The following is a 27,743-nucleotide window of genomic DNA, read 5'->3' on the forward strand; positions in this document are numbered from 1 at the left end:
GAGAGGGGAGGAAGGCCCTTGGCAGTGTGGCCCTTTCAGCGAGTCCAGGTGGACTTTACGGAACTCCCTCCTGTGGCTGGGTTGAAGTACCTGTTGGTACTCAAAGATCACCTCACTGGCTGGGTAGAAGCGGTGCCCAGCCGGAGGGCAACTGCACAGGTAGTAGCAAAAGTTCTCCTGGAACAGATCATCCCCCGGTATGGGATAGTAGAGAGTCTGGATTCCGACAGGGGGACCCACTTCACCCACAAGGTGCTGCAGGAGGTCATGCAAAGCCTGGGGGTTTGATGGGAACTCCACACCCCTTGGCATCCTGAATCCAGTGGGAAAGTGGAAAGGGCTAATGGGGTATTGAAGCAACATCTCACCAAACTGGGATTGGAAACAGGGCTACCTTGGACAAAGACACTTCCGGTTGCCCTGCTTCGAATGCGGACAGCTCCTCGCAAGGATGTGGGGGTCTCCCCATTCGAGCTGATGATGGGAAGACCTTTCCTGGCTCCAATGGGAGAGCCTATCCCCGAGCTAAAGGACACCTTCCTAAGAAAGTATCTCCTGGTACTGTCACAATCTCGCTTGTCTTTAAGAAAACAGGGACTCCTCGCTCAACGGCCCCCCTTGCTGGAAGACCAACACCCCCACAAGCCAGGGGATTGGGTCCTGATAAAGACGTGGAAGGATGAGAAGCTGAAACCGTCTTGGGAGGGACCATACCAAGTTCTCCTGACAACTGAATCAGCGGTTCGGACCCGACAGGGGGGTTGGACCCACTACCATCGGGTTAAGCGAGCTCCCGACCCCCGACCGTGGACTGCCCAACCGGGAGACGGACTCAAAGTAAAACTTTAAAGGAACTGAACTAAGGCAGGGGAGGAGATGACCAACATAAAGGCTTGCATCCAGGTTATTCTGTTATGTCACTGCTTAGATGCTCTACAGCACAGCTCTAACAACAATTTTTTTGTAGAACTGGCACAGACAGCTTTGAACAGCACAACTTTTTGTGTGGGGCAACTCTTGACTGTGAATGGTCACTTCCAGGTGTCACTTCCACCTGTTTCTTTGGAATGCCCATCAGCTTGGAAGCACTGAAGAATGTTACTCAGATAGTGAATATTGATATCACTGGGGATGATCCCCCGTGGGGGGGGATGTTCTATCATTTTGGGTCTTCTCCCACACCAAGACCCTGGACTAATCAAAGGCAAATGGCTCTAAATCTCTTGGGGATGACCAATGCAACTCAATGTGTATATTTCAACAATACCCAGAACCGTACCCACCCACTGCCCTCAAAAGGTCCTGCTTTCACTTGTGGAGGGGTCTATAATATCCCTTACGCTTCAACCCCTCTATACCTACCTAAAGGTTTCTTTTTGTTATGTGGACATGAAGCTTATACCTATGTTCCAGTCTATAGTTCAGGGGGCCCTTGTGCCATAGGGCGCCTGACCTCTCTATATGCCCTGCCTCCAATGCAAGCGCACCCATCAAAAGAAAAAAGAAAAAGGGAGCTGCCATCTGATTGTGAGAGTGATGTGACACTCTTGTCCGAAACAGAAGCCATGGCTCTGGCCCTCTCCTTAGTAGGGGTTCCTGCACTAAGCGGAAGAGCTTATCTGGACCTAAGGAAGGTGGCCTGCCTCCTGGCTAAAAGTGTCAACCTTACATCCTCTCTCATTGTAGCTCTCACTGAAGAAGTCACTGAAATCAGGAGGGCGGTCATTCAAAATCGGATAGCTATAGACTATCTCCTATTAAGGGCAGGACAAGGCTGTGAATCTTTTCAAGGTCTTTGTTGCTTTAACCTAACCAACAATGAGAATTATATTGAAGCAAAACTAGCCAAGTTGAAGACCTTAGCCTCTCGCATATCCGAGGATCCAGAGGGATGGAATTGGTCGTGGCTCACTAGTTGGTTACCTAACTTTGCTAGGTTAAAACAACTTTCTGTGCTAGTTATTGGCTTCATTGCCTTACTGGTCCTAGTATGTTGCTTAATGCAATGCCTCCCTGCTTGTGGAAATTACCTGTCCCAGTGTGTGAAGCCCCGGATCCGGGATGAGGGAGCAATCCTGTTAGCCAGGTTTGAGGCCCAACAGAGGCGTGAAAAGAAAAAGGGGGGATTGTGAGAAGGCAGGGAGAAGTGAGGGCCTCAAACGAACCATGTTTGCTAGGGGAGAGCGCTGTGCACCATGGGGCAGCCTTGGGGGGGACGGCAGGAGGGAGGATGGGCAGAAGGCACGTTCGCACCAGAGTGAAGAGGGACAGCAGGAGGGAGGAAATACTGTAGGCAAGAGGCATGTTCGCACCAGAGTGAAGAGAAACGGCAGGGGGCGGCTGTTGGGTCAAGTGGGTATTGGAATGTGTATTGCGCTGATTGGATTCGGAAAGTGGAATGTCTGAGGTTTTGCGGTTAATTAGCGGCGCTCCGGGGCGGTAAAAAAGGTGAGATTGTGCCAAGCCCTCTTAGGAGGGGGAGGACAGATAGGGGGTATAAAAACCTGTCAGACCTTGTTTCGGGGTTCCTCCATTGCTGCGGGAGGGACCCACCTTTGCAAATGTGCCCAATAAAAAACTTCTGTCTACTGGACAACCGAACCCGTGTCTGTCGTTTTCTGACACACTGAATTCTGTGAAACTTCTGAGCAGGTATATGTCACTTAGCACCATAAATAGAATTTCATTCTATCTGTAGTTCACAGCTATCCTCTTGGTGTTTCTCTCTCTTTTTTTTTTTATCGCTTTCCCAACAATTGGTTATTACCAGTTTGGGGCTTTGAGGAGAGATTTTTTTCAGAAGTTATCAGAGAATACCTTGAAAGTAAAACAGTGATCAGTTGGTGCAGTGTTTCTCAACCGTGGCAACTTTAAGACATGTGGACTTCAACTCCTAGAATTCCCCAGCATGCTGGCTGGGGAATTTTGGGAGTTGAAGTCCACATATCTTAAAGTTGCCAAGGTTGAGAAACACTGAGTTAGTGTCAAGTATTACCTTTCTTCCCCCACCCTCCCCCTCTGCCAGCAGATTGTGATCCTCAGTGAGCCATTCTCCATCTTAAAAAATATTCTTAGGTTGTGCTCCCTGACAAGATTAGCTTGTTTCAGCTGATCATTCCCTAGGGCTGGTGATAACAGATTGCAGAGATTTTGGGGTGCTATTGTTTGTTTAGAGTTTCTAGAGGCCTAGTGAAGATGGTTATGATGATTCTGCTGCAGAAAAACAACAAAACGTTTTGTGGTGTCTTTAAAATTGACATACTTATTATAGCACTAATGCTTACTTGGTCTTTAGGTCACAAAACTTGTGGCAGAATAAACATGTTAATCTTTTAAGGTGCCACAAGACCCTTTCCTGTTTATAAGCACCTCTTAAAGAGTTAGCCAGTCCTGTTTTGTAGTGGCTAAAGGACTGTACTTAGATGGAGAAATCCAAGTTTAAATCTTAACTCGGCCACGGAGCTCATGGGTAGTTTTGAGCCAGTTACCCTCTTTCAGCTCAGTCTATCTTGCAGGATTTGTTGGGATAAATTTTGGGGAAATCCTTACATATGCCATTTTGAGCTTTCAGAAAAAAGATGGTATATAAATGTATGAATTTTAATGCAGTGTTTTAAATATATTACACTGCATCAAATGTGGAGCAAAGAAGAAATAGACATAAGTGATAAACAAGTGGACCCAATTTTTTTTTTACCTACTGTGACTCTTAAACTTTTGGTACTGTTTCAGTTTTTTGCTTTGTAAATCGTTCAGCAGAAATGACCATGGGAAAATAATGAAGACTGGCAGCTGATGGAGATTGTGTATGAATAAGAACACATAAGAAGGCCGTGAAAGCCTTCGACAATACAATAAGAACACCCTCTCTGTTCAACCTCCTAATAGCCAATAACTGTATTTCAAATTCAGGTATATGGAGGAAACCTCTGACTATTGATACAGACTGATTGATTATGTGCCATCAAGTCATTTTTGACCCCTAGTAACCACATAGATAGGTTTTCTCCATGATGATCAATCTCTAACTCTTTCAGGTCTTCCAATGGTGCATTCATTGCCACTGTAGCAGAGTCTATCCAACTTGCTGCTGGTTGTCCTCTTCTACCCTTTCCTTTGAAATGATATAGATGGAGCCTTTTAAAGGATCTGAAAGGTCTGAGGACCGAATATTATTTGAAATCCCCTCCCTGTATCTTGTGTCAATGTAATTCCCCCCTTTTTTAATTAAATAAATGGGGAAACCTAAAATACTGAAATAACACTTGGGATTTTATTATACCTAATTAACTTTACTGCTTGGAGTGAAAAGCATCAAATCATCTGGTCATTTCACATCCTGAACCAATCTTGGATGAGGTCCATGGCAGCACCCCTTCCCCAAGGCACCAGTTAAGAATATTCTTTGTGTTAGTTTTTCTCAGTGTGGTACTTTCAGATATGTTTGATTTTAACTTCCCAACCATAGAGGAACTAGAGGACATCTATGCTTGATTGTACCCAAAATACTGAAAAGCAGTGCCTGGAGGATATCAGAGTGGGAAAGTTTCTGTTACATGTAGAACAGCATTTCTCAACCCCTTAGCAACTTTAAGATAAGTAGACTTCAACTCCCAGAATTCCCCAGCCAGCATAGCACAGCTGATGTAGAAGTTTGAGGGCTCAGTCATTTGTATCTTCAGTCAACAAGGGGTTCCCCTTTAGATGAGGATGATATGGATGTATTACCAGAAATTTAAAAAAAAAAATCATGATTCCCAGATGCAAGTTCTAAACAGTCTGTCTTTTTCATCACTTTGTTGGCCCATTCCTTGCTACTAATCACTTGAGGATCCGGGAACTGATCCGGGAACTGTTGTGGATAAGGTAAGGGTTAAAGTTCCCTAATTTAATTTATTGTAAATTACTTTCAATTGCTCTCCACATTCAAATTTGTAATTATACATTTAAAAATGGTTTAGAATAATTACAAATGTTTTTGTGCAACATCTTTGATTTATATGGAGACATTCCATTCTCCTCTTCTAAACCTACTTTTGAAGAAAGAAAAATGCATTAGGAATTCCATTTGCAGAATTTCAACATAACCTCTAGTTTAATGGGAAAAAATTGTTCATTTTGGAATTCCTTGCTGGTGCAGCTGAAACTCAGCAGTGGCATTTGAGTCTCAACATAAACAACTTTAGCATCAGTGCTGCAAAATCATTCTAGTAACATTCCTTGGTTGAAGGAACACACCAAAACCACACAGTACAACAAAAAAGGGCATTTTCCCCTTCTCTTCCAATATCATTATTTTCATAATCAGGATTACAATTTTTGTTACATATTTTATTTTTCCTATGCTTCTTCCAAGGAGTGTAGAGTAGTATGTATGTTTCTCTTCATGCTTCCCTTATTATCTTCATAACAGCCTGTGATGTAGGTGTAGCCAAAAAAGATTGACTGGTCCAGGACCACCTAATAAATTCATGGTGGGATCAGATTTGGGATTTGGATCTCTTCAGTCATGTCCTATAAGACTAATTACCAGTGATAATCTCCCCCAAAGGCAGGAAAAGGTAGGATAGGATCCCTATATAGGATAGAGCAGTGTTCCTCAACCTCAGCAACTTTTAGATATGTGGACTTCAATACCCAGAATTCCCCAGTCAGCATGCAACATCTTAAAGTTGCTGTAGTTGAGAAACACTGGGATAGACTAAGGTGATCCTCCTACACAGATATCTATTATTATAAGATACTCCAGGAACTTTGTAGGAAATGCATATATAGAGAACACGAAAGTAACTATTGTGTAGTTTTGCGGATTCTATGGCTCTCTGGTTGTTGCTGAACTACAGATTCCAGCATTATTAGCTAATGTTCTTGCTGGCTGAGATGTTTTTGTGCATTGTAATTCTGAAACATTTGGAGGGCCACTCAAGGAAGAATAGGATAATGTTTTTCTACTTCCCTTGCTTAAACATTATTCATTCATTTTATTAGATTTAGACACCATTGGACTCCAAAGTGACTCTGGGCAGCTCATAACATAAAACAACAATATACAAAATACAATATAAAATATACAATATACAATATCAGCCTCTGCCTGGACAATGCACTCGGTATACCAGAAACACTTATAACAAGGGGTCCATATCCACTTTTCCCCAAGGCCTAGGAGAACAGCCATGTTTTCAAGGCCTTCTAGAATGCCATCAGGGCGGGAACCATATGAATCTGGGTGGGGGGGTTCATTCCAGAGGGCAAGTGTCATGACAAACAGATGGATCCAATATATGATTTTGTTTAATTGAGGGACCCAGAGCATACCAACTCTGCCAGTTCTTACCAGATGGGCAGGAACCATAGGAGATAGGGCCAGGTTATTTGAGGGACTACCTATATCCTGTAAAGCTTTATATGTGATAACCAGCACATTGAATTGCACCCAGAAGCACACCAGCAACCAGTGCAGCTTGTTAAGCAGTGGTGTCAAGTAGCCATATTGAGGCATGCTCATCACTGCCTGTGCTGTTGTATTCTGGATGAGCTGAAACTTCTGAATGATCTTTAAGGGTAGTCCCGTGTAGAGTGTATTGCAGTAGCTGAGCCACAAGGTGACTAGGGCGTGAGAGATTGTCTAAAACAGCTCCTAATCCAGGAAGGGCCCAACTGGCACACAATACGAAGCTATATAAAGACCTTTTTGGCCACAGCTGCCACCTGCTCTTTAAGTAGGAAGTGTGAGTCCAAAAGAATTGCATACCAGGCTTGCCTGAAGAAGTACAACCCCATCCAAGATTGATGGAGAAGTCCCATATCTCAGTGGTCCACTAGTAGGGTTGATTTCTCTACCTCCAGGCCTACACAGCTTCCAGTCACTGGGACAGGACCCTAACAACATCACTTGGTTGGCTCAGGGTTGAAAGATATAATTGGGTATCATCAGCATATTGATGATTCTGAATCCCAAACTGGTGGATGACCTAACCACCAGTTTCATATAGATGTTCATATAGAAGGAAAGGGAGTGTCAAATCTTGTGGTACCCCATGAAAGGGGCAGGGGTAAGGAAACAACCTCTCCCTTGTCAGTATCAAATGGAACAGGCCATGAAGGAAAGAGGAGAGCCACCATATAATGATGTCCCCAGTTTGAAAACTTCACAATCTGTCCATTGATTTTGATCAATGGTGTTGAAAGCCACTCCCATCCTGGCTCCATTAAAGGTCATCAACAAGCATAACCAATGCTGTCTCTACACTAAGTTCCATGCTGAAACATCCTGAATGTGTCCAAACTGAATGGGTATGGCTCATTTTGGTCACAGTCTGATACTATAGTGATCTGTATTTCGCCTCCATTGCTATATTCTTTCAACAATACTTCTCGTGATAAGAATTAGCAGGTGTGAATTTTATGCAAGGTTTTGTGGGAAAGGGTTGATGCTTAACTAATACTTAACCCTAATCCAGTAAGATTGAATAAAGTTTGAGCACTAGATTACAGGAAATATATTGTGAAAGTATAGTATATCGTGCTTTCTGCTGCAAAAGATTCTGAGCTTTTTCATCTTTCCTGGAAAGAAATAGGCCAGCCAAGTTCTCTTAAGGTTTGCAAGTAATCCAGGGCTGCCGGATTCTTTGAAGTTTGGGTGTAGTACATTATGTGAATTTAGCTATTATGGTTTCTAAACCATAGTTGTTGACTTAGCAAGATCTAAAAGCTGAGCCAATTGTAAGTTATGAACATGGTTAAGCAAACCATGGCTTAGTGTGATATACAAACTAGGCCAATGAAGCCCTTCCAGGTCCTTTTTAAAAGCCTCATGTAGGTCTGGGATGACCATTCTTTAAATAGAGAGTATATAAGAGATAGATTGCTGAAAATCAATTAGTAGCATGTTACAAAAGGGGATTTCTAGTTTTGGAATTATTCCCTTCCAATATAAAGCTATTATTTGCCACACTCCAAGTCCCAGATTAAAGTTTTTAAGGGGGAAAAAAAAGCAAAAACAAAAAAAGCTTTTAAAGAGGTCTGTTGCATGAGGAATCTTCCAGTCACTTTTTTTTTTCATCTAGTGCAGTTGACAAAACGAAAATCTGAAGCTGTGTCAAAGAACATGTGCTTAATTATTATATGCAGGTGCTGCACTGTTGCAGCTGAACTCATCTCTACCTTTAATCTCAGAAATGCAGTTTCTGAAAGAAAAAGAGGCCTGGTGACTTGGATCCTGGTTGTAGAAACATAGACCCTGATAAATGTGCCTTTAATGTGCCTGGGGACAGAAGCTGGGAGTTTTTGCTGAGTTTTTGTATCAAAAACAAATGCAGCTACCTTGTTGGGCTTTCCTCATTCCAATGATGAAGCCGTTTTAATTTGTGATGTTTTTTGAAGGTCAGCTTTTGGGGTGACAGGAATCCAAAGAGGGCAACTCCCTAGGTGAAATGTTACTCTCCTACTTAAATCATCTTAAGGATAAAAATCCCAGTAAGACAAGTTTTAACCCAAACTTTATTAAAACATAACAAGACACAGTACATGATCAAAGATAACATGCATTTTCCCATCTGGAGTTTACATTACACAGGAAAATAGAGACCATAAAGAAAGGAAGCTTAAAGACACAAACTTTCTTTAGCCTTTCTCAAGTCCTTTAGCACAAAAACAAATACTCCCAGTGCCCTTACTTTCCTTCCCTAGAAACAGGAGGAAATACTCATTTGCCTTGAAAACAGTGAGGGCACTAATTTCCTATCTCTTCAATCACTTGTGCACCATATATGACACTGTGAAAACAAATATTTTAGAAAATGAAGTGGAGCACATTGTTACAAGTAGAAGATGAAATGAATTTCCTTAGCTTGCTTCCATTCAGACTGATGCTCAAACTATTCTGGTCCACATGAGCAAATTAAATGTTTCTTGTATGGTATTGAGTGGAACATCTACTCTAAATCAGTGTTCACGGGCTTTTTAAAGGAAAAAAGAATTAATCATAGCTGACCCACTAGTTAATATCCCATAGTAAAAAAATCCCAGTCAAAATAGTCATGTGTGAGCAAAATCTCTAGTGACTTAATAAGTGGATGTGAATCAATTGTTAAGGTCTTAGATGAAGGATCAGGGCCTTTGGCTTCCTGTAAAGAAATTCAGACATTTCTAGCACCTCTGCAGCTTGAAGTCAGATATCTGAAGTCCAGGACCTGGTTTTTCTATTTCCCAAAGAAAGCTGCAGAAACAACTATCACCTGAAATTTGTATTTCCTGTAGGTCTGGCATGAATTTAGATTGTGCTAGAAATGCTATAAAAATTGTTTATCAGCCATCCCCAACTCCTGAACATGGATCTTCTGATTTGGTTGCTTAAAGATTATCTTGCCTTCTTTAATTGCCTGACTATGCCTCCTGTTGCTACCCCAGTTTTCATCTCCTACTAGTGTCTTCTGCTTACCTATTTCACCACAGGAATTATTCAGCAACAACTAGAACTGATATTGGTACTGTTGACTTCATAAACAGATGTGGTCAACTTTTTAGGCATGTTCTGACCTCAATAGGATCATACCAGTAAAATTCTATCACAAATTGTTGAAAATTAATAGACAGCTTTCTGTCAGAAAGCTAAAAAAAAAAGTGCAGTAAGTCTTCAGAGTAGGCTTAGCACATTTCTGTTGTGAGAAAATGGTCCACACCTGAAACTGAAAGGAAAATTCCTAAAAACTCCATGAAAACCTACCTTTCCAATTTGAGCCTATCTTTTCACAGGATGTTATAACATCACTAACAGCTGTCATCCTATGACCCCCTCATGCTAAAAAATCTACTAAAGAGAAACATGGTGTTTGGATGTGGTAAGATTATCTGCCTCTGTGATCTTATGTTTCCTTTTTTGTTCCTTGATGTGGTTGTGTTCCTAACTTTTAAATGAAGAATAAAGAGTATGACATTAAAAAAACCCCACAATTTATTAGTGTTCCACGGAGAATTAATTCATGTTTCATATAAGAGTATTAATTTCAGTGGGAAACCTTATATCAAGTAAATATTTTTGTTGAAATAACTCAAAAAAAGTATTTTCAATTGCTATCTTGCTGAGATGGTGCATATTTAATATGAGGCCATTCAGACTTCTAGATTTATTATAGACAAATATATCAAAAATTCAAGTAGAATTCATTGTATTTTACTTGGTATTAGCATGGTGTTCTACATAGTTTTGAGACAAGAAGAATTTCTTGTCTCAACGATTTTGAGATTTTACTTTTCCAACAGGAGGGAGATTACTTGTTACAGTGCTTGCAAATGGTCTAATGATTTTAAGAGAGGTGGAGTAGACCTTGGCCCCATGTTTGCATTGTAAATTAGAATTACAGTGCTTGAGCTTCATCTCACAGGAGAGAAAAAAGTAGTGCTATGTATCCTGGCTCCTTTCTACATACCTCACAACATGATACACAGCATGGTTGCAAATTTAGATTGCAAATTCCACATCAGTAACATTTCCACATAGCCTTCCCCCAAATCCCTCACAAAGCATTTTTAATCTGATCTGCTATTGTCTTCACATCTGTTGTCTTTGAAACATAGAAAATTCAGGAACCCCCATGAGTCAATCAGTGCTCATCCTCTAGTTTACCAAAAGGAGAATGTCAAATGTACTTCAAGTGTTCCATCCTCTGAGTTGCTATCAGCTGTGGAATAATAAAATCCCCTCATCCCATTCCACACAAAGATGAATTCCAAGAAATTGTTACTGCCCTTTTATCCATGTGTTTTCAGTGTATGGGTTTATATGCATTGGTGTTGTGGCTGGCAAAACAATCTGAAAAGCAGCAATGGTGGGAAGATAGGGGAGGAAAGTTCAGTTGTAAAAGAAAAACTAAGCGAAACATCTGGCATCGCCCAAAGGCTTCTTAACCACTCTGCCACTATTCCATGTTTGCATTTAAATGCCCCCATCACTTGTAAAACCTGTTCTGCCTTTTCCCAGTAGCTGTATCCATGCTTGCAATATGACTGTGGTGGCTGGATTTGGAGAGGGAGAGGCATATTGTAAACAATGCATGGAGAAGAGTCAAGGTTAGTGAACAGGACTTTGAACTTCTATGGAGTTGAGTAGTAATGGCTAGTTTGAGCCCAGGAACTGAGAGGAAGAGTAAGACAATAGTTATCACCAGTGAGAAAATAGGCTGCCCAGAAAGTCTGCAGAACCTCCATGATTTAAAAGAAAAGTATTTTTTTCAATAGTTTTAAATAAACCTGAGTAGAGTCAGAAATAAACTGACTCAATTCAAAAAAACAGATTACAGCATGAAATCCATTCAGCCTGGAGCTAATCCCATAGAGGATTGTGAAAATGCCCTGAGTTTTTCTCCAGAATTACAACTTGATTCTCTTCCTGAGTCCAGTCAAAAATTCTTGAGAACTGTAATTCTTGCAAGGGCTTGGAACAGAGACTCCTCAGCATTGTCCCCAAACTACAATACCCAAGGTTCTTGGGGAAGTTGCAGTGTCTTAAAGGTGGAGGATTATGAGATAATCACCTTAAGCATAAGAACTCCATGTAACTGCCAAAGCTGCTTTGCTGTTTTGAAATGCAACAGTTCTTTTGGAACAGTAATGGATTCAAAGCATGCAAAAAGCTTTTTTGGAATATGTCAACTAAACTTGAATTAATTGGCTAACTGATCTGGAGTTTAGACTGGCAGGATTTCAAAAACTTAACTGCAGGGATTTGCCATAACAGCATCTTCCCTTCCTCTAGCTTCACTAGAAGCACCTCACACTGACAAGTCATCAGACCTTGCCTTGCTGCTTGTGTGGCTGGTTTTGCTGGGTCTGCGTTTGTTCTGAAAGCATCCATTGGGGGTCAAATTTGGTGCAGAATTTATACTGGCTTCTGGATGTTGCATGTAGTTTACTTGGATAAAGGGGACTTCTCCACCTGTATCATCTGGATTGTGAACTCTCTCTGTTGCAAAGTTGACTGTGTTTTGCTGAGAGGCCATTTTGTTACTGAAAGGGCTGATATATTTCCCAGTAGGGTTGTCCAAACACTGATTAAAATCTGGAGGAGGGGTGCAGCTTTCATCTGTCTTCACTTGAGAGTCTCCCTCCAGTTTGGCAATTGCTGGAGGAGGGCTGATTTTCTGAGAGAAGATGTGCTTGGCTTTCTTCCATCCTAAGTGATAGAGTTCAGCCAGGCTTAAGAAGAGAGAGAAGGCTGCTACCACAAGCATGAAAATGATAAAGATATTCTTTTCTGTTGGCCGAGAGATATAACAGTTGACTGGATGAGGACAGGGCTGCCGGTGACAGACGTAGAGGGTCTCCAGGAAGATTCCGTATAGCATATATTGCCCAACAATGAAAGCAATCTCCATGGTGGTACGGATTAAAATACTGCAGACATAGGTGTTGAGCAAAGTGCCCTGAAGAATTATCCTCCCACTGGGTTCATCCCAGCAGGACAGTTCTGCCTTCTCTGGTGCTGGATAATCCTGCTGGGAAAAAGAGTCACACTTGCTCTGGATTGTCCTTGATCCTTCCTTGGCCTCTTTAAGTTTCCTCTTCTCCTGCATGCGCACAGTATGCATTGCATGACCCATGTACAACAGGGATGGTGTGGAGACAAAGATAATCTGAAGGACCCAGTATCTGATGTGGGAGATTGGAAATGCTTTGTCATAGCAAACATTCTCACAACCAGGTTGCTGAGTGTCACATTTGAAATCAGACTGTTCATCTCCCCAGGAAGATTCTGCAGCTGTGCCCAGGACAAGCATCCGGAAGATAAAAAGGACAGTCAACCAGACTTTCCCCACTACTGTTGAATGTTTATGGACTTCTTCAAGGAATTCTCCTAGGAAGCTCCAATCACCCATGTTTACTTAGTTGGGAGACTGGTGTCTGAGGGTAAAAGAGCAAAAGAGGGAGTTATGGTTTTATTTATTTACTTACTTACTTACTTACTTATTTGCATGGTGAAGCCTTCCCCAACTTGATGCCCTCCAGATCTATTGGATTCTTTTTCCTGATGGCCATTGGTAATGCAGTGTATAACTGATTACTGGAGTTGAAGTCCATCACATCTGGGTGACACATTGGGCAAGGCTGTTAGCCTTTGTAAATGGAGTGCCTCTAAAAAACATTAAAGGCATTAAAATACCACATTAAAAGGTAGATTATCACAAAGATAATAACGGAAGCAGATTATCTGTTTGCAATGTCTTAACATTAAATCAGTGCAGTATGGAAAAACAGGATGATTGTGTCAAAAGATATTCAGGAAGTTAAGTGATACACCCTTTGATTTGAGCCTTACTTATTCATATTCTCGGGCTTTAGACTATCATATAAGCATCATCATCCCACTCTCTTCTCTGGTGGCCCCAACACACCTGGATAGCGTGGGAAGATACAACAATGCCAGCCCACTTTCTCTCACTACAGGAAGAGCTAGGTTCCACTGAGAAACACTAGTGAAGAAAGACTCCAAGGGTTCTTAGCACTGTCAGTCATAAACTGTTTTATAGCTGTCCATCTCTGACTCTAATAGATTTTTCTTGGTTAAAAGAAAAATGACAGAAGATGAATAGGAAAGCATGGGTTAGTGTTTCCAACTGAGGCTATATTATACAATCTGTCTGTCTGATTTAAGGGGTTAGATGTTGCAGTCCTCTATTGCTCACTCTCCCCCTTTTTTTTCCATTGCTTCTGCCATCACTTTTTCTTGCAAAAGAAAAATAATTAAAAAGGCAAAGATGGAATAGCTACAGAACATCGTTTGCCTGGTAATACTATACACCTCCATCCAGAGAAACAGCTTATTATAAATGGGAGACACAGTGGTTTAGTCCCTGTTTATATCCTAAGGATGAGGCAGAGTGACTTCAAAATGAAATCCTAATCAGGAAGCATTCATAGATGTTGTATCTGAAATGTCCATGACTCTCTTCAGGATCATCCAACAAATCTTTTGTTACTTTCTTTGAAGGAAAGGATGTTTTCCTTTCCAAAGGATTCATAGTTATACCCTCATGTCACTTGTGTGATCTCATGCATTGAATGAGAGGGGGGGGAAAGCCACAATGTACCATTATTTGTTGTCCCAATGAGCACTGTCAATTCCTTTGAAGAACTCACAATGGGGGGGGGGCATCCCACCCCATATAAATTTCTGCTTCAGAAAACTCCTGTTGTACAAAAAAGTCTATTCTCTGCCTTAGGAACAGATACTTCTTTTACTTTGAAAAAAAACCCCGAGAGGCCTAGCTGAAGTTGAACAAGCTGAAATATAAATAGGAGCCCTTGACAGCTCACACTACTATTTTCCTCACAAGAAAGGTGACTAAATGTTACTACTCAACCTACAGAACAGGGTTGGCAGTAAGTATGACCTTATGCATATCTTAATGTGAGTCCATTTTTTCCATCAGCTGGAACTAAATGTAATTGATGATTAATGCAGGTCTGGAAAAAAGAAATAGAGTGCATGTTGGATCCTTTGTGCATATGCTTGACAAAATAAAGTCACCTTGCAATGAGAAGAAGAGACCGTATGTGGCTACAAAGGATTGATTGATACTAAGCATGCTTAGTTTTCCTGTTTTTAAGCAAAAAGGCTTGTTCAAAAGGGAAAGTATTGAAGGTGTTTAACTTCGGTTTCATATGTGACCTGGGACAGTTTTTTCTAGGGTTTATTCCTTTTTGTTGTTCTAACATTTAAGACTGTCATCCCTTGACTGGAACCAATTATACAGTTACTTATTGCAAAATTGTTCCTCCTCACTTGCTTAGATGCCCATATCATAATTAATGTATGCTGTTGGATATTTATAAACATATAAAGGCTCTGTGAGATGGATGGATGAAAAAAATATTTCTTTCCAATTAATTTTTGTAATGATTAACTCTGTGATGATCCAAACTGGATTTTTTCTATTTGGGAATAATTTTCTCAGCAGAAACATCTGTTTCTTTGAGAAATCAGGCAAAGCTTGTACCATTGTTATGTTTGTAATGGCACCCTAATGCTGGCCATAGCTGTGGCGTAACCTGACGTAAATCCTAATTGGCAGCCCACTTGTGTGCCCACAGCATGTTGAACCAGTTTGTTAATCCAATGTTTGCCTTTTCCTTGCTTCCTTCATATGGGAACCAACACAGCTTGTAAGTCCCATGGAATTCAATGGAACATACTTTCAACAGATCTACTGAGACTGACCGCATATTCCACCAATCCTGGTTCTTTCATTTCCTGATTTCTCCAAGCACACATGTATTAATTTGGCAATACTGTTAGCTACAGTTTTGGTTGAAGCTGTGAAGAACAATTGAAAGAAGGAAAGGAAAAAGAGGAATATGGAAGAAATAATGGGAGATAGAATGGTAGGAAATCGCAGACGAGAAAATGGAGAGAGAAAAAAATAGAAGCAAGAAACACACACACAAAAGATGCAAATTTGAAGTAATAATGGGAAAGAAAAAAATAAACACCCCATCTTGGGAGTGGGGTGGGGAACCAGGGAGAGAAGGAAAAGTATAGAAGAGAGAGTATAGGGAAAAAAAGGTATAGAAAAGAAAAAAAGTATAGAAAAGAGAGAAAGAAAAGTATAAAAAGCAAAAACAGGGAGAGCTGCTGCCAGGAACTGCTGGAAATGGCACCTGAGCTGTCCCTTCTGTTTCAGGGAAGCAGCAGCCATAAACTGCTGACCTCCAGATGAAACATTCTTCTCCAAGAGACAGAAGCCTCCTTAGGACCAGGTCTTCTTGCTCTGCAGCAGCAAATGCACTTCAGGAAAAATGAAAGGCTGTCTTTGGTCATTAATAGTGTCCTGCCTGTTCTTGAGAATTGTGTCAACCATTTTGGGCTGTCTATTCAGGTTGCAGCAGTAAGTGAGATCATTAGCTTAGATGGACTGGGGCGATACCAAGGCGTGACAAAAATATTGTTGCCACCCACATAATGTATCACCTGACCCAAGTGCTTTATTTGGTTGCTTTGATCCTGTATTTTTGAGAAATTGATTTTGCAAGCTACCTAGAGGCTTTTGTCAAAAAGTAGGAAGGAGATATAATAGAATAAAAATTGGTTCTCACATTACTGCTACAAAAATGCTACCTATAGGCACAATCTGGAAATAATGTAACTGGAAATCTGTGTTGTTGTTTTTTAATTGACTGATTTTTCAGCTGCACTGAAATTAGAATGCTTGACAGATGTGCTGATTCCAGATTTGTTTGAAGTGTATGCAGCTTTAAATAAATTCTAGCACCAAAGTTCTGCTGAATACTTGAGAAACTAGCTTCAGACTGTAACCAAAGGATAATGCTAAGTGGCAGATAATGACCTTGGGTGTGAGTATACAAGAGGCTGCTGCCCAGATGGGTGTTAGGTCTAGTTTTGTTTGTTCGTTATCAGTGACTTCAGTGTCAAGTTAACCAGTATACAACTAAGCTTGTAAATCATAGGGCTGGTACTAAATTGGGAGGTGTCGGATACGTCTGTGAGAACAGTCAAATAATTTTGATGAACCTAGAGAGATTAGGAAATATTGGCATAGTTCTAAGGCAGTGGAATCAAAAGGTTACAGCTGTTGCAGCTGAATTTTTCCAAGTTTTACTAGTTTGCAGCCAGCAACATGGACATTTTCTCTTTTAAGAATACATTTTAAAGATGGGGATAATTAAAGGCAGTATGATCTTTAGCCTTAGAAGGACATTATAAATACTTGTGTTATGTGTTTATATGCTGAAGCTTTGCAGAAAAGTATCACTGAGTGCGCATCTTCTGTGTTTCATGTAATCTGTTTAGATAATTAAAGAAACAACTCACAGCTTAATATAAGCAGTAACTGCAACTTAAACTAGATTCTTCCAGAGCAGTAAGAGAGTCCCCATTCTTTCATTGTATCTCTAATAATACACACTCCTAACTCTCCCTCTTATGATCCCCTTATCTCTTTTTCCTCCTTCAGATTCCTCCTTCTTGATTTTACTACTAAATTCGATAAATATTGTGGTCTATAATCTTTTCATCTCCTTTCATTTTCTCTCTTTCCCCTGACCAGTGTATCCCAACTGGTGATATAATATCTCATGCATAAAATAAAGTGGGCTCTAGCCCATAATAGAGCATGTCACAATCTCCAGGGCTCAGGAAACACAGAGCTACAATTGGTGCACACACTGTCAAGTGTGAAATATATCCACATGTATAATAGACAGTTATCTTTTTGTTGCATTATTGTTAAAGGATACATCCAAGAACTAAGTGAGGGGGGAGGGTTTCTGGCACTATCTCCCAACCTCAGATATGAATTTGCAAGAGAGTGATGAGAACAATATTTTGGAGGTTTATTGTATCTCATATTCTGGATTCAAGTGCCCCCCGTTTACACCAGATATGCTTCAGCTCATGGTATAAATTAAGAATTGGGAGTATTGAGGGAGCTGGGGAAGGTGTAGTGTAGCTGATGATTGACAAAGCCCTGTGAGTATAATTGTAAAGGTCTTCTGGAGCAGTAGCAGTATTTGTTCTATATAGCCAACTATATTGCAAATAAAAATTATGATCACTCTCATTAAACAGCTAAAGGTCAAGAAACCCATGCAAAATATACTTTCTGCCCACCTCTGGTATGTTACATACATGGACAGGTGTTTCTTACTTATATGTGACAATAATCCCATATTTAAATTCTGTTGCAACTTTGCTAGATTAATGAAATTTCCTAGCAACATTTTTATTATTTATTTTGCTGCTAATGATAGGAGCAACTTGATCCCAGTATAAAATAGCAGATGTAACCTACACATTCTGCAGAGCATTATGGATTTTTAATATCCACAATTTTTTTGACTTTCAACTTTTCTTTCTAAAGGAGGAAAGCAAGATTACTAGTTATATTGATAAAAAAAGAAGGAATTTCTTTGCTTCATTACCAAAGAAATGGAGCACAATTTATTCTTCTTCAGGACATATAAACTGTTCATTGTTTCTATTTTTTTTTTTAGTGCCATGTGACAAAGGAGACAAGGACAGTGGAGAAGGATGTGTGAAATTTGCTCTCAAGCCAAAGAAAGTAAGAACTGAAAGAAAAATAACAGCAGATTGTATCATGTTTCCAAATCCTTCTAGCTTTAGCATTCCAAGGGCAAAATAGAAGAATAAAATAAAATGTGATAAAAAGAATGCAATATTTATACTTTGCATAATTCCCAAGTGATCATGAATCTTATCATTTCAAATTTCACATAGAAAAAAATTGATAGAAGTTGTGAGTAGGTAAGTTTGCCTAACTAGTTATTATTCCTTTTACATTTCCTTATATATCAGCTAATAAGAAGCTACAGCTTAGCTAATACATGAATGATCACATTTTTCATTCTCTGCTTCACAAGGCATATATTTCTATCAGTGCTAGGGTAAATGTTGTATTTAAAAATCTTTTTGGAAAAAGACATATATGCTGACAGCACCTGGCTGACCATGTCTAGTCTCTAAAGCTGGGGCCAGCCTGGGAAACTGGAAAAAAAAAAATCCCAGAAGATGTACTGTTGCCACAAAAATTGCATGGAGCTGTACTTGATACAGAGAGGCATCTTTATCTTTTAATTTAAGTTGTTGCCCGATTAAGCCTCCAATGCCACCTAATAGTTAGAGCAGCCTTCTCCAACCTACATGCTTCCCCCCACACGCACACGTGTGGACCAATTTTCAGAATTCCCCAATCAGTATGGCCATTGCTGATAACTCTTGGAATGGAAATCCACATTTGGGGGTAGGTGGAGGTATCAGATACATATAGCTAGGTTAGAATGGTGGAGGAATCCTCACTATTCCAGGAAGTTCGTCTATCGTGCTATCCTTAAGCCAAAACTTCTCCAGTTCCTACTCCTCTTTCTTTGACTAATTTAGATAATCTGATATTATATCCAAAAAACTTGGAAATTCCAAAATTATATTTCACTTGGTATTTGGCATTTGCATTCTTTCAGTTTGCTACAGATTTTTTTAATGAATTGCAGGCAATGCTAATTAAATGGCACTTCTGATTCTGATGAGGCAAATTCTAGCACTCTAGAAATACAAAGGGAAAGAAATATTTTCAACCAGACCACATAAAAGCAGCGTGCACATATTAATAGCAAGTCTTGGCTTTCTATGTACATTTTATTATAAATCTCAAGAAATAAAAGTACTTATTGTATTAGTTCTACAAGCTATGGCTCATCTCTAGCTTGCAGTTAATCAACTCTGTTGTGCTTCCAAATCATAGGAGAATGTGCTCACTGGTTTTCTAAAATTAGAAGTGTATGGGACAAAAAATCAGCATGCAAATAGACTATTTGATAGTACACCTCTCTACATTATTAGTCAGATGTAAGCCTCAAATCAGGAGGCAGAAAACTGCAGTCTTTTCCAAACTCCTGAGCAACTGGAACTGGCTCCTGAACAAAAATGTATAGGACTGCACTGTCAATTTCAATACTCTGGAAGGAGCTAAAAGCAACATTCTATAAAACTCTTCCTCATGAAAATAAAACTCCCCCTCCCCTCTAAAATTCAATAGCAGTAACCCATTTCCACAACAGCAAAGGGTTATTATAAGGCTATATTATTATTGGCTGTTATTATAACAGCCAATTATTATAGATTTCTGTGGTTATATAAACAGGAGAATACATTCAAGCTTTCACAACCTCCTTTGCCCCTCAAATGTGTTGAAACTATAATTCTGAAAATACCTTCCAAGTGAAGATGACTAGTGTTGACTAACAAAAGGAGCATAAATGAGTTAAAGATGAAGTTAATACATATAAAGTTAAAGCACTGCTTGTGCTCATTCTTGTATTGGCCCAAAATTGCTTCCCAACTCAGAAAGAATTATTCCTCCACTCATTCTGACATGAGTTTAAATCTAGGCAATGAAAGGGAACATGTTATATCTCTAAATTAATCATGGCTGCTAATGTACTTTAAGATATTTTAAATTTAATATAAAAAAATCAAATTCTTATATTCTTAAAAGCTACCAATTTACCTTCTTAATTGTTTTTTAGAATACATTTCTTTGTCTCAAGATAGAAGTGACTACAATTTTACCATCTTATTGAAATCCAGCTTTCTGTTTGTGATGATTTTCAAACAATACTTTTACTTACCTAAGTTCTTTCCTCCTGAAATTAGTTGTTCTTTTTATCCAATATAGAGCCTTAAGATTTTGTGTTCAGGATTTTTACCTTTATTCATTTTTCTCCATCTGCAGAAGACTTACCATCTTCTCTCTTTATATGTGCATTTACTTCTCCGTCATGTGTCTTGCTCACCCCTTTGCTAGATACTTTTTAAAGCAAAATTAGTAACTTTATAGGTTTCTTTCTTCCTCCGTGGTCTATGTTTACAGTTGTTCCTGTATGAATGCTGCTGTATGTGCTGGTTTTTAGTTGTGCTCTTTTGGTTGTCAAAAAAGCAAGTACTGCTTTTCAAGTGTGCTTTGAAACTGAGAAACAGTGCTAGTACTTTTACAGTTGGAGCTCTATGAGAAAGTTTCCCCCCCTCATTAAAAAAAAAAAAAGGTTGATGTTAATGGGTGGGGCAGAAATTGATTGTCCCCAGTTACTCCTGACAAACTCAACCAATCAAAGAACAATCCTTTATTCAGCAAATTTATCAAAGATGTGTTTCTTAGGGAGGAAAAGACAGATGCATGGCTTGAAAGTTAAAAACAGAATCAGAAGCATGTGAACTTTGCTTGCAAAGCAACCAGTTTAATGAGAATGGTGGTTTTGAGGCACTGTTCATACTAAGCCTTACCATACCACAATCTGTACAATTTGCAATATATTTCCAATCCCCCAAAACCCAACATAGTTTGCCTTTGTGTTATCCTCACCAACTGCAGTTTGCAAATGCTTTTGGGAGCTTGTTATCAGCATCTGAGTGAGTGTGAAATGGGAATGTCTGGCAAGATGACTTCAGTAAGGTCTTTTAAGATCGTCTGGGATTGTTTTGAGCTTGTAGAAACTGAGGAAGCAGACAGAGCCCTCTATGGCATGAACTATGTCACTGGTAGGCTTGATACATGGCCCATATGACTTGTTTGTATGTCTGGGCAGGTCATATTTGACTGGATTTAGGAGTGGGTTAATGTCTCTTTAAGGGAGGGGTTAGTGCAGGCTGCCTTGAAAGAGGAGGTGGTATGGTATGCCCACTTCTAAAGAGACCATCTCTCAGTCCAGCTATTTCTGACAACTATCAGCCAATTGCCAATCTTGTGTTTTGGAGAAGAAAATTGTTCATGTCAGCTAAGGAGGGTCCTAGAGGAAATAGATTGTATTACTCTCTTGAGTAAACATTCAGACCTGGGCATGAGAGGGATACATCACTGGTCACCTTTGTATTAAGATGACCTGTATTATGATCTAAATGGAAGGTGTGTACCCCTCCTGGTTCTATTGGAAGTCTAGGTGGTGTTCAATGCCATCAACTTGCTGTGAGGGTTGGGACTTAAAATGGTCCCACTCCTTCCAAATTTCCAGTTGGTATGCATCGGAAAGAGTAATCATGTTAATGTTTGCTCCAACGTGGGGTTCCATAGGACTTGGTCCTCTCCCCCATGTTATGCAATATGTACATGAAGCTGCTGGGGGAGATAATCCATCAAGTTGGGCTGAAGTATCATTAGACCAGACTGGGGGTGCCATTCAAGTCTATCTTGGTCCTTTGAGGCTGTGGGGCATGGAGCTCAAAACAAGCTCAGATTGAATCCCTTGAGGATCAAGTTACCATATTTCAGTGATCATTCTGCCTCACTATTGGTTCCAACTTTGATGCTGAAGGAGTTGCACTCTTCCTAAATCAGCAGGTCTGTGGTTTTGGAGTGATTCTGGATTCACAGCTCCTGTTAGAGCAGCAGATGGAACTGATAGTCAGGGACGCTTTTCCCATTTTTTGGCTTTTTTCAACTTGGAGGCTGGTAATAGAGATTCTGGTGTATGCAGGAACTGATTCTTACAGAGGGCATTTAAGCCAAGGGCCAGGTAGTTTTAGAGCTGTAGATTGATACATGATACGTGATATATAGGAAGTTGATGGGTTAATGGGGAAAGCAATTGTGAAAAAGCATTGTAAGACCTGAATATGGGGAAAAAGTGTATAATGCTGATAGTGGGGAAGGGGAAAAACAAGGTGGGAGAATTAATATATTGGTCAGATAATACATTGAATGAATATTGATTTTTTTAAAAATGAGTATCATAATTTGTTGATTTTAAATTTCTTAACATATTCTAATCTAATTAAAAAAGAAAAAAATCTCTGAAGCGTTGGAAGGCTGAAAACAGAAGTAACATAAAAATAGGGCTTTTAAAACTGATGTAAGTATGAAATGGGAATATCCCTTTTATATTGCTTTGAGAAGATGGAACAAGTTTGTGCAAAGCTGAGACTTAGAGCTAATATGGAAGTCCTAAGCATGAAGGAAGAAAATGGTAAGGGATTAATGGGACCAGAGGCAACAGAGTCTAATGTTCAGTGACATTATTGCCTGGCACACCTTTGATTTAGGGGACTGTTGGTAAAATGACCTAAGAAAAGTAGAATACACACACACTTTTTCCTGAGCCAGTGAGAAGCTAAGTGTAAGTGAAAAAAGGCCAAGGCATTTGTATTCAGGCTGCGTTTTTGACTGAGTCAGTGGCTCAAAGATAGGAAACTCAGCGAAGGTTTGTGTGTGTGTGTGTGTGTGTGTGTGTGTATGTGTGTATGTTTTCTTTCTTTGGAGATACAGTGTAGGACAGTTGATTTTGCTGCTCAATCTATATATTGTTAAATCTTACAAAATGTGATGACCTTCCTTTCCAAGAAAATCCACATAAAGCTTTTCATATCCAGGAACTAAGTTCTCGCCACTTGAAAGAATGGAAAGAGTCTACCAATTTATAAATGTATTAATTGAAAGAAATAATCTTCCAAATGTATTTATCTGGATATATCTTTCAAAAAACCTGAACCTATATACATGGTTATCCCCATCTGTTTGACCCTTGTAACAGCCTTTGTAGTCTGTCAGACTGAGAGATAAGAGATAAGAATTGGGCCAAGGACACCAGTCTCCAAAGTCTGAAAAACAGACAAAGTGTGAACGGCTATACTGAGAATGAGGGCACTTTTGCACTGCTGCCTGCCTTTTGTGCAAGCATTTTCATTTGCCTTTTGGTAGCAACTTAAAATGAAGCTGGTTTTTTAAAAAAAACACTGTCCGTATTTCAAGCTTTGACAATGAACCTGGGCAGGTGTTCTGTCTGGACAGCATGTATCACGGTGCTGAATTTGTGGGTTCCAGTTTCTTGGCCCTTTGCTCTGAGGCTGACGCTCTGACCATTCATTTCCTTTTCTGTGGGAGGTTCTTTGTGGTGATGTAGTTTCCATCTACATGGGCAAAGAACATCCAGGGGTCATAGGATCATGCAATGGAAGGGACCTTAGAAATCATCTTGTCCAATCTCTGCTCAGTGCAGCAGTTGCTTGCTCACAATGAATATATAATTGATCCACTGATGGACTGGACTTTCATTGTTCTTTCAGTCATTTGAGCTACAAGGGGAAACTGGCAAACTTGTGAAATCAAAATTTCTTGTGAATCTAGATTTCAAAACTGAACCACCATTCAACATTTAATTGATTTAACATATTTATTTATTTATTTAAATTTATTGGCTGCCCAACTCGAGTGGACTGTGGGTGGCATACAAAACTAGAAAAAAATCACTTCCTAATTCTATACCAATTTGTGAATATATTTCATCAGCTCTTGATTTCTATTATGTGCTTGTCAGTATCAAGTGATGGCTGTTCCTGCTAACCAACTATCAGATTTATTAAATTGATGCTGCAGGTCAGCAGTCAATAAAAATTGTAATCTATTCTTAACAGCTCTGACCGCTGTGTAATTAGTATTCTGACTTCTCAAATGAATATAGATTTGTAGCCTAAGCATAGTGCATATATATGCCCCATTAAAATCATCAGCTGTTATGTGCATTACATTTCATACAGTATTATAGATAATTATTCCAGTAATTATCCAAGGTTTTCAGCTCTGAGGGTGATGAAAGAAACATTACTTTGTATGAAAATTACTTCTTGGTATTAAATCCAGACCATTATCTTCATTCTATTTTCGGTCCACATGGTTCACTAGTCAGTCACTTTCATACAGTAACACAAAAGCAGACAGAGACTCCATTTAATAGTTCAGCAGGTCCTGGAACAATTCAAACAATCTATTTTGCATTATGGGCCAAAATCAAGGATTTAAATAACAAAATGTCAGGATAGTTAAGCAAAAGAAAACATATTTCTTAAAATATGACTCTTGTAATGGTTTTTGTGATAGCTGTTGAACAGCATTTCCTTATCTATAGCTGCTAATCCTCAGCTTTTTTATCATGCCATTCTCATGAATGTTTGTCTAGTATAGGCAGTGGCTGTGCACAGTTACTTGAGGATAAATCCCATTAACTGCACTAGAACACAGAATGCTTCCAGAAAAGGCATTCATCATCCAGTCACTCCAGTTATTATTACAGTTTTAGGGGATCTTGTATAGTCATTGGCTATGTTCTCCCATCACTAATTCTATCTCTTTTTAAAATTGTCCACAAAAAATCAATTAGATTTTTTTTTTTAATTGGTAGGGCTAGGAGCCCTACATATGGAAGCATCCCATTTGCCAAGACTTGCAAAAAACCTCTAATTTATCAGGTTATCTTGCTGAACATGCATTTGCAATAATACATCATTTGCCAAAAACCATGTAGCAACATCATCTTTAAAAACTATAGAACTTCATATTTGCATTCAACAAGATCTGCTAATACTTGAATTAAATGTAACTATGCAAGTGTAGAATGATACAGAATCATGGACACATACATACAAGATGTTTTTTATATCTTTCATTAAATTTTGACTAGACAGAAGAAAACCACAAATATCAAATTAAAAATGTTGCCAATAATATAATTACTAATAATACATTAGCTTTCAGATCTCTTTTAGAGTTTGCAGGACTGTACCTTTTCTGTTTATATCCAGTAGGGATTCTTGTCTGATGTAGGACACTTTAAGTGGGATAAACACAGTTCAGTTGGTTGCTGGAGCTCCAAGCCTTCCAGTCTGGGATTAGCCGGCTAGCTGAAGGATCCCAAAAAACCTGAAAGAAGTAGAGTGGAGGGTCTTCCAGCTTCTGCGTGATGTATGACATGCCCCAGCAGCTGTCAGCCTCCTAGAGAGTCATCATCATGAATCAGGATATAAACGTGGTCCCAAGAAAGCTTTATTGTAAGCAGTGACTTGGCTCCAGCCAAGCACTTCCTCTGGCTCTCAGCCTCTCTATTTTTAATGAAGGAATTCAGGGCTATCGCAAAGGAAGTCAAATTGTTTTCGGAAAACAATAGCAAAGTAACTAAATGTTTATTAGTTTCCTCCCTTGTGGTCTGGAATGGACTTGTCAATTGGACTAAAGTGATGGATGGACTATTTATTTTAAAAAACAAATTCACAGGGCTCACATGCCCAATCTTGTTTATACCTTTAAAAAAACTGGAATCTAAGCCAACCAGCAGTTCAGCAGTGCAAGTAAGATGTTAGTGGCAATATAGTTGTGGTATTTGTTAGAGTATATGGCTGTGATATGATTTCCTCTAAAGCTAAATGTTTAAATGCCCTTATTGGTCACTTCTCCACAGTGTTTTCCCAGTTAAGTGATTCCATATTAACTTTGTTTTAAAAGTGAAAGAAAGTCTTCCCAATCCATTCAGAGAAAACAGTAACCTACTGCTGTGCCTCTTTGAGCACAATCCACATTTGCTTGCACAAACTTCACTGAAATTTATGGAAACTATCTACAAGAATGTTCATAAATTGCTTTTAGATTATAAGTGAAAATGTTGGGAAGAATGTCCCAGAGGACTGAGCCCTTGATGTATATTTTATCAGTATTTCTTAAAATAAAAGTTCATCGCTTTTTTATCTTAAACTTATTAAGCATTTTTCCATATATGACAAGTAGTTTTCACTCTTAAGAATAACTCAAAGTAAAATAGTATGATGGCTGAGTATTATCTCCTCTATTTAATCATCTATAGCTGGAAATAGAGTGTTGAAAGTGTTAGAACAGAGAGGTCTTTTCTTATGATGTGTTGAGCTGCCCTGCTATCATTTCCAGTAATCAGGCTTTTGCAAGTTTCTGATATTGTCAGAAAAGCCTGATACAGTAGTGGGCAAAATAAAAGGTTATGTGTGCATAAAGAGCAAACAGTGATACTCTAACTTTTCACTTTCAGCTCTTGAAAGAAAAGGGAAGGAAGGAAGGAAGGAAGGAAGGAAGGAAGGAAGGAAGGAAGGAAGGAAGGAAGGAAGGAAGGAAGGAAGGAAGGAAGGAAGGAAGGAAGGAAGGAAGGAAGGATCTTCAGCTAAGACTTCATAGTAGCTTTGAAACATGATATTTCAAGTTTTAATCCAGTGTTGCATACCAGTTAGAAACTGATAGCTTACAAATAGTAGAAGAGTTTAGAAATGTAAGAGACAAGATCTCTTATAGGCACATTATGGTGCACATAGGCATGGATGGAGAATAGAGTAGGACAGAGTATTTTCCCTAAACAGTCAATAAATTTAAGCACATGAGAAGATCCTTGATGGGTCAAAACAAAGGCTTATTTAAGCTGTTTCCCATTGGACCCACAAGATGCCTATAGGAGTAACACCCTTCCACTTGTGCATCCCAGCAACTGGTTTGGAGTCATATTCCCTCTAATAGTGGAGGCAGCCTGTTTGCAATCAAAACAGTTGTGTGATGGTTGAGATGATGTGGGAGCAACCAGTATCATATGTTTATGGATGATGAATTAGTCAATTTCAGTTTCTTCTTTTTTAGCAAAGAAGACTGGTTAATCTAACTCAAGAACTTCTTTTTGAAGTTCAGGAAGAATTTTGGTGCACATTTCTCTAGATATATGGATTTTTGTTTCCAATTTTTGCCTAACTTTCCTAGTTTTTCAAGAACATTCTCCATAATTATTTTAACATTATTTAATGAATTTCTCATTTTCCCTTAGACTTTCCCATAATATAGGGGTTTTTTTTTATGTAAACTGTCTTGCAAAATTTGGAAAAATCCAAATGTTGAATGATTAACAACTTTGGTTGATGTAAAATGACTGATTTGTCCCCATCTCAGCTTGAGACCTTCACTTTCAAACATCTCTGGTAAGAAATTTTAAGCTTTTTGAAAATATGTTGCAGTACAGAAGTATCGGTTTACTTTGTTAAGAGACCTCCCCAAAGTTGGTGCCTTTGTAGGCTTTGTTTTGTAGGCTGTGCTCCTCATCATCAATATTCCTTAAGATTAACCATACCAGTAAGGATTATAGTCCTCATATCTGAACGGTACAGGTTGCAGAAGGCCAGAAATTAGCTACACATTCTATAATGAGTGGTGCTAGAAAATTACAAAGAAGTTAAAGAATCTGTCTGAACTTGGTGGGATGATGCCCAACATGGAAGATGTACTTTTTATTATTCATGTATTAATAGAGTCAGAAGTGGCTTACTTATTTATAAAAATTAATATAAAATTAAATATTTCAACCAAAAAACAAAGATAAGGCAAAAAAGTTACCAAAAAAAAATTTTTTTTTCAGGAAAAGCAGGCAATTAAAATGTATACTATCTGCAAAAT

At 39.1% G+C, this 27,743-nt stretch overlaps 1 protein-coding gene across 3 annotated transcripts; it reads right to left on the minus strand.

The window, feature by feature from the left end:
• Positions 1 to 8,484: 8,484 nt before the first annotated feature.
• On the minus strand, positions 8,485 to 25,435 carry GJA5 (gap junction protein alpha 5). Of its 3 annotated transcripts, XM_088144562.1 has the most exons (3): positions 25,078 to 25,435; positions 20,161 to 24,263; positions 8,485 to 12,900 (listed from the first exon to the last, which is right to left on the minus strand). In XM_088144562.1, the coding sequence occupies exon 3, from the start codon at positions 12,873 to 12,875 to the stop codon at positions 11,772 to 11,774; it is 1,104 nt and encodes a 367-aa protein (XP_088000688.1). In that variant the 5' UTR covers positions 12,876 to 12,900; positions 20,161 to 24,263; positions 25,078 to 25,435; the 3' UTR covers positions 8,485 to 11,771. The 3 variants fall into 3 exon arrangements, with proteins under 3 accessions (XP_088000688.1, XP_007438071.1, XP_025028823.1); XM_007438009.4 differs by lacking the exon at positions 20,161 to 24,263 and having other exon boundaries at positions 25,078 to 25,432; XM_025173055.2 differs by lacking the exon at positions 20,161 to 24,263 and having other exon boundaries at positions 8,485 to 13,131; positions 25,078 to 25,432.
• Positions 25,436 to 27,743: the final 2,308 nt, after the last annotated feature.

The sequence above is a fragment of the Python bivittatus genome, unplaced genomic scaffold (assembly GCF_059951505.1).
Source record: "Python bivittatus isolate LINGU-HERP-01145 unplaced genomic scaffold, Pbiv_v1 ctg000350_np1212, whole genome shotgun sequence".
NCBI lineage: Eukaryota > Metazoa > Chordata > Lepidosauria > Squamata > Pythonidae > Python > Python bivittatus.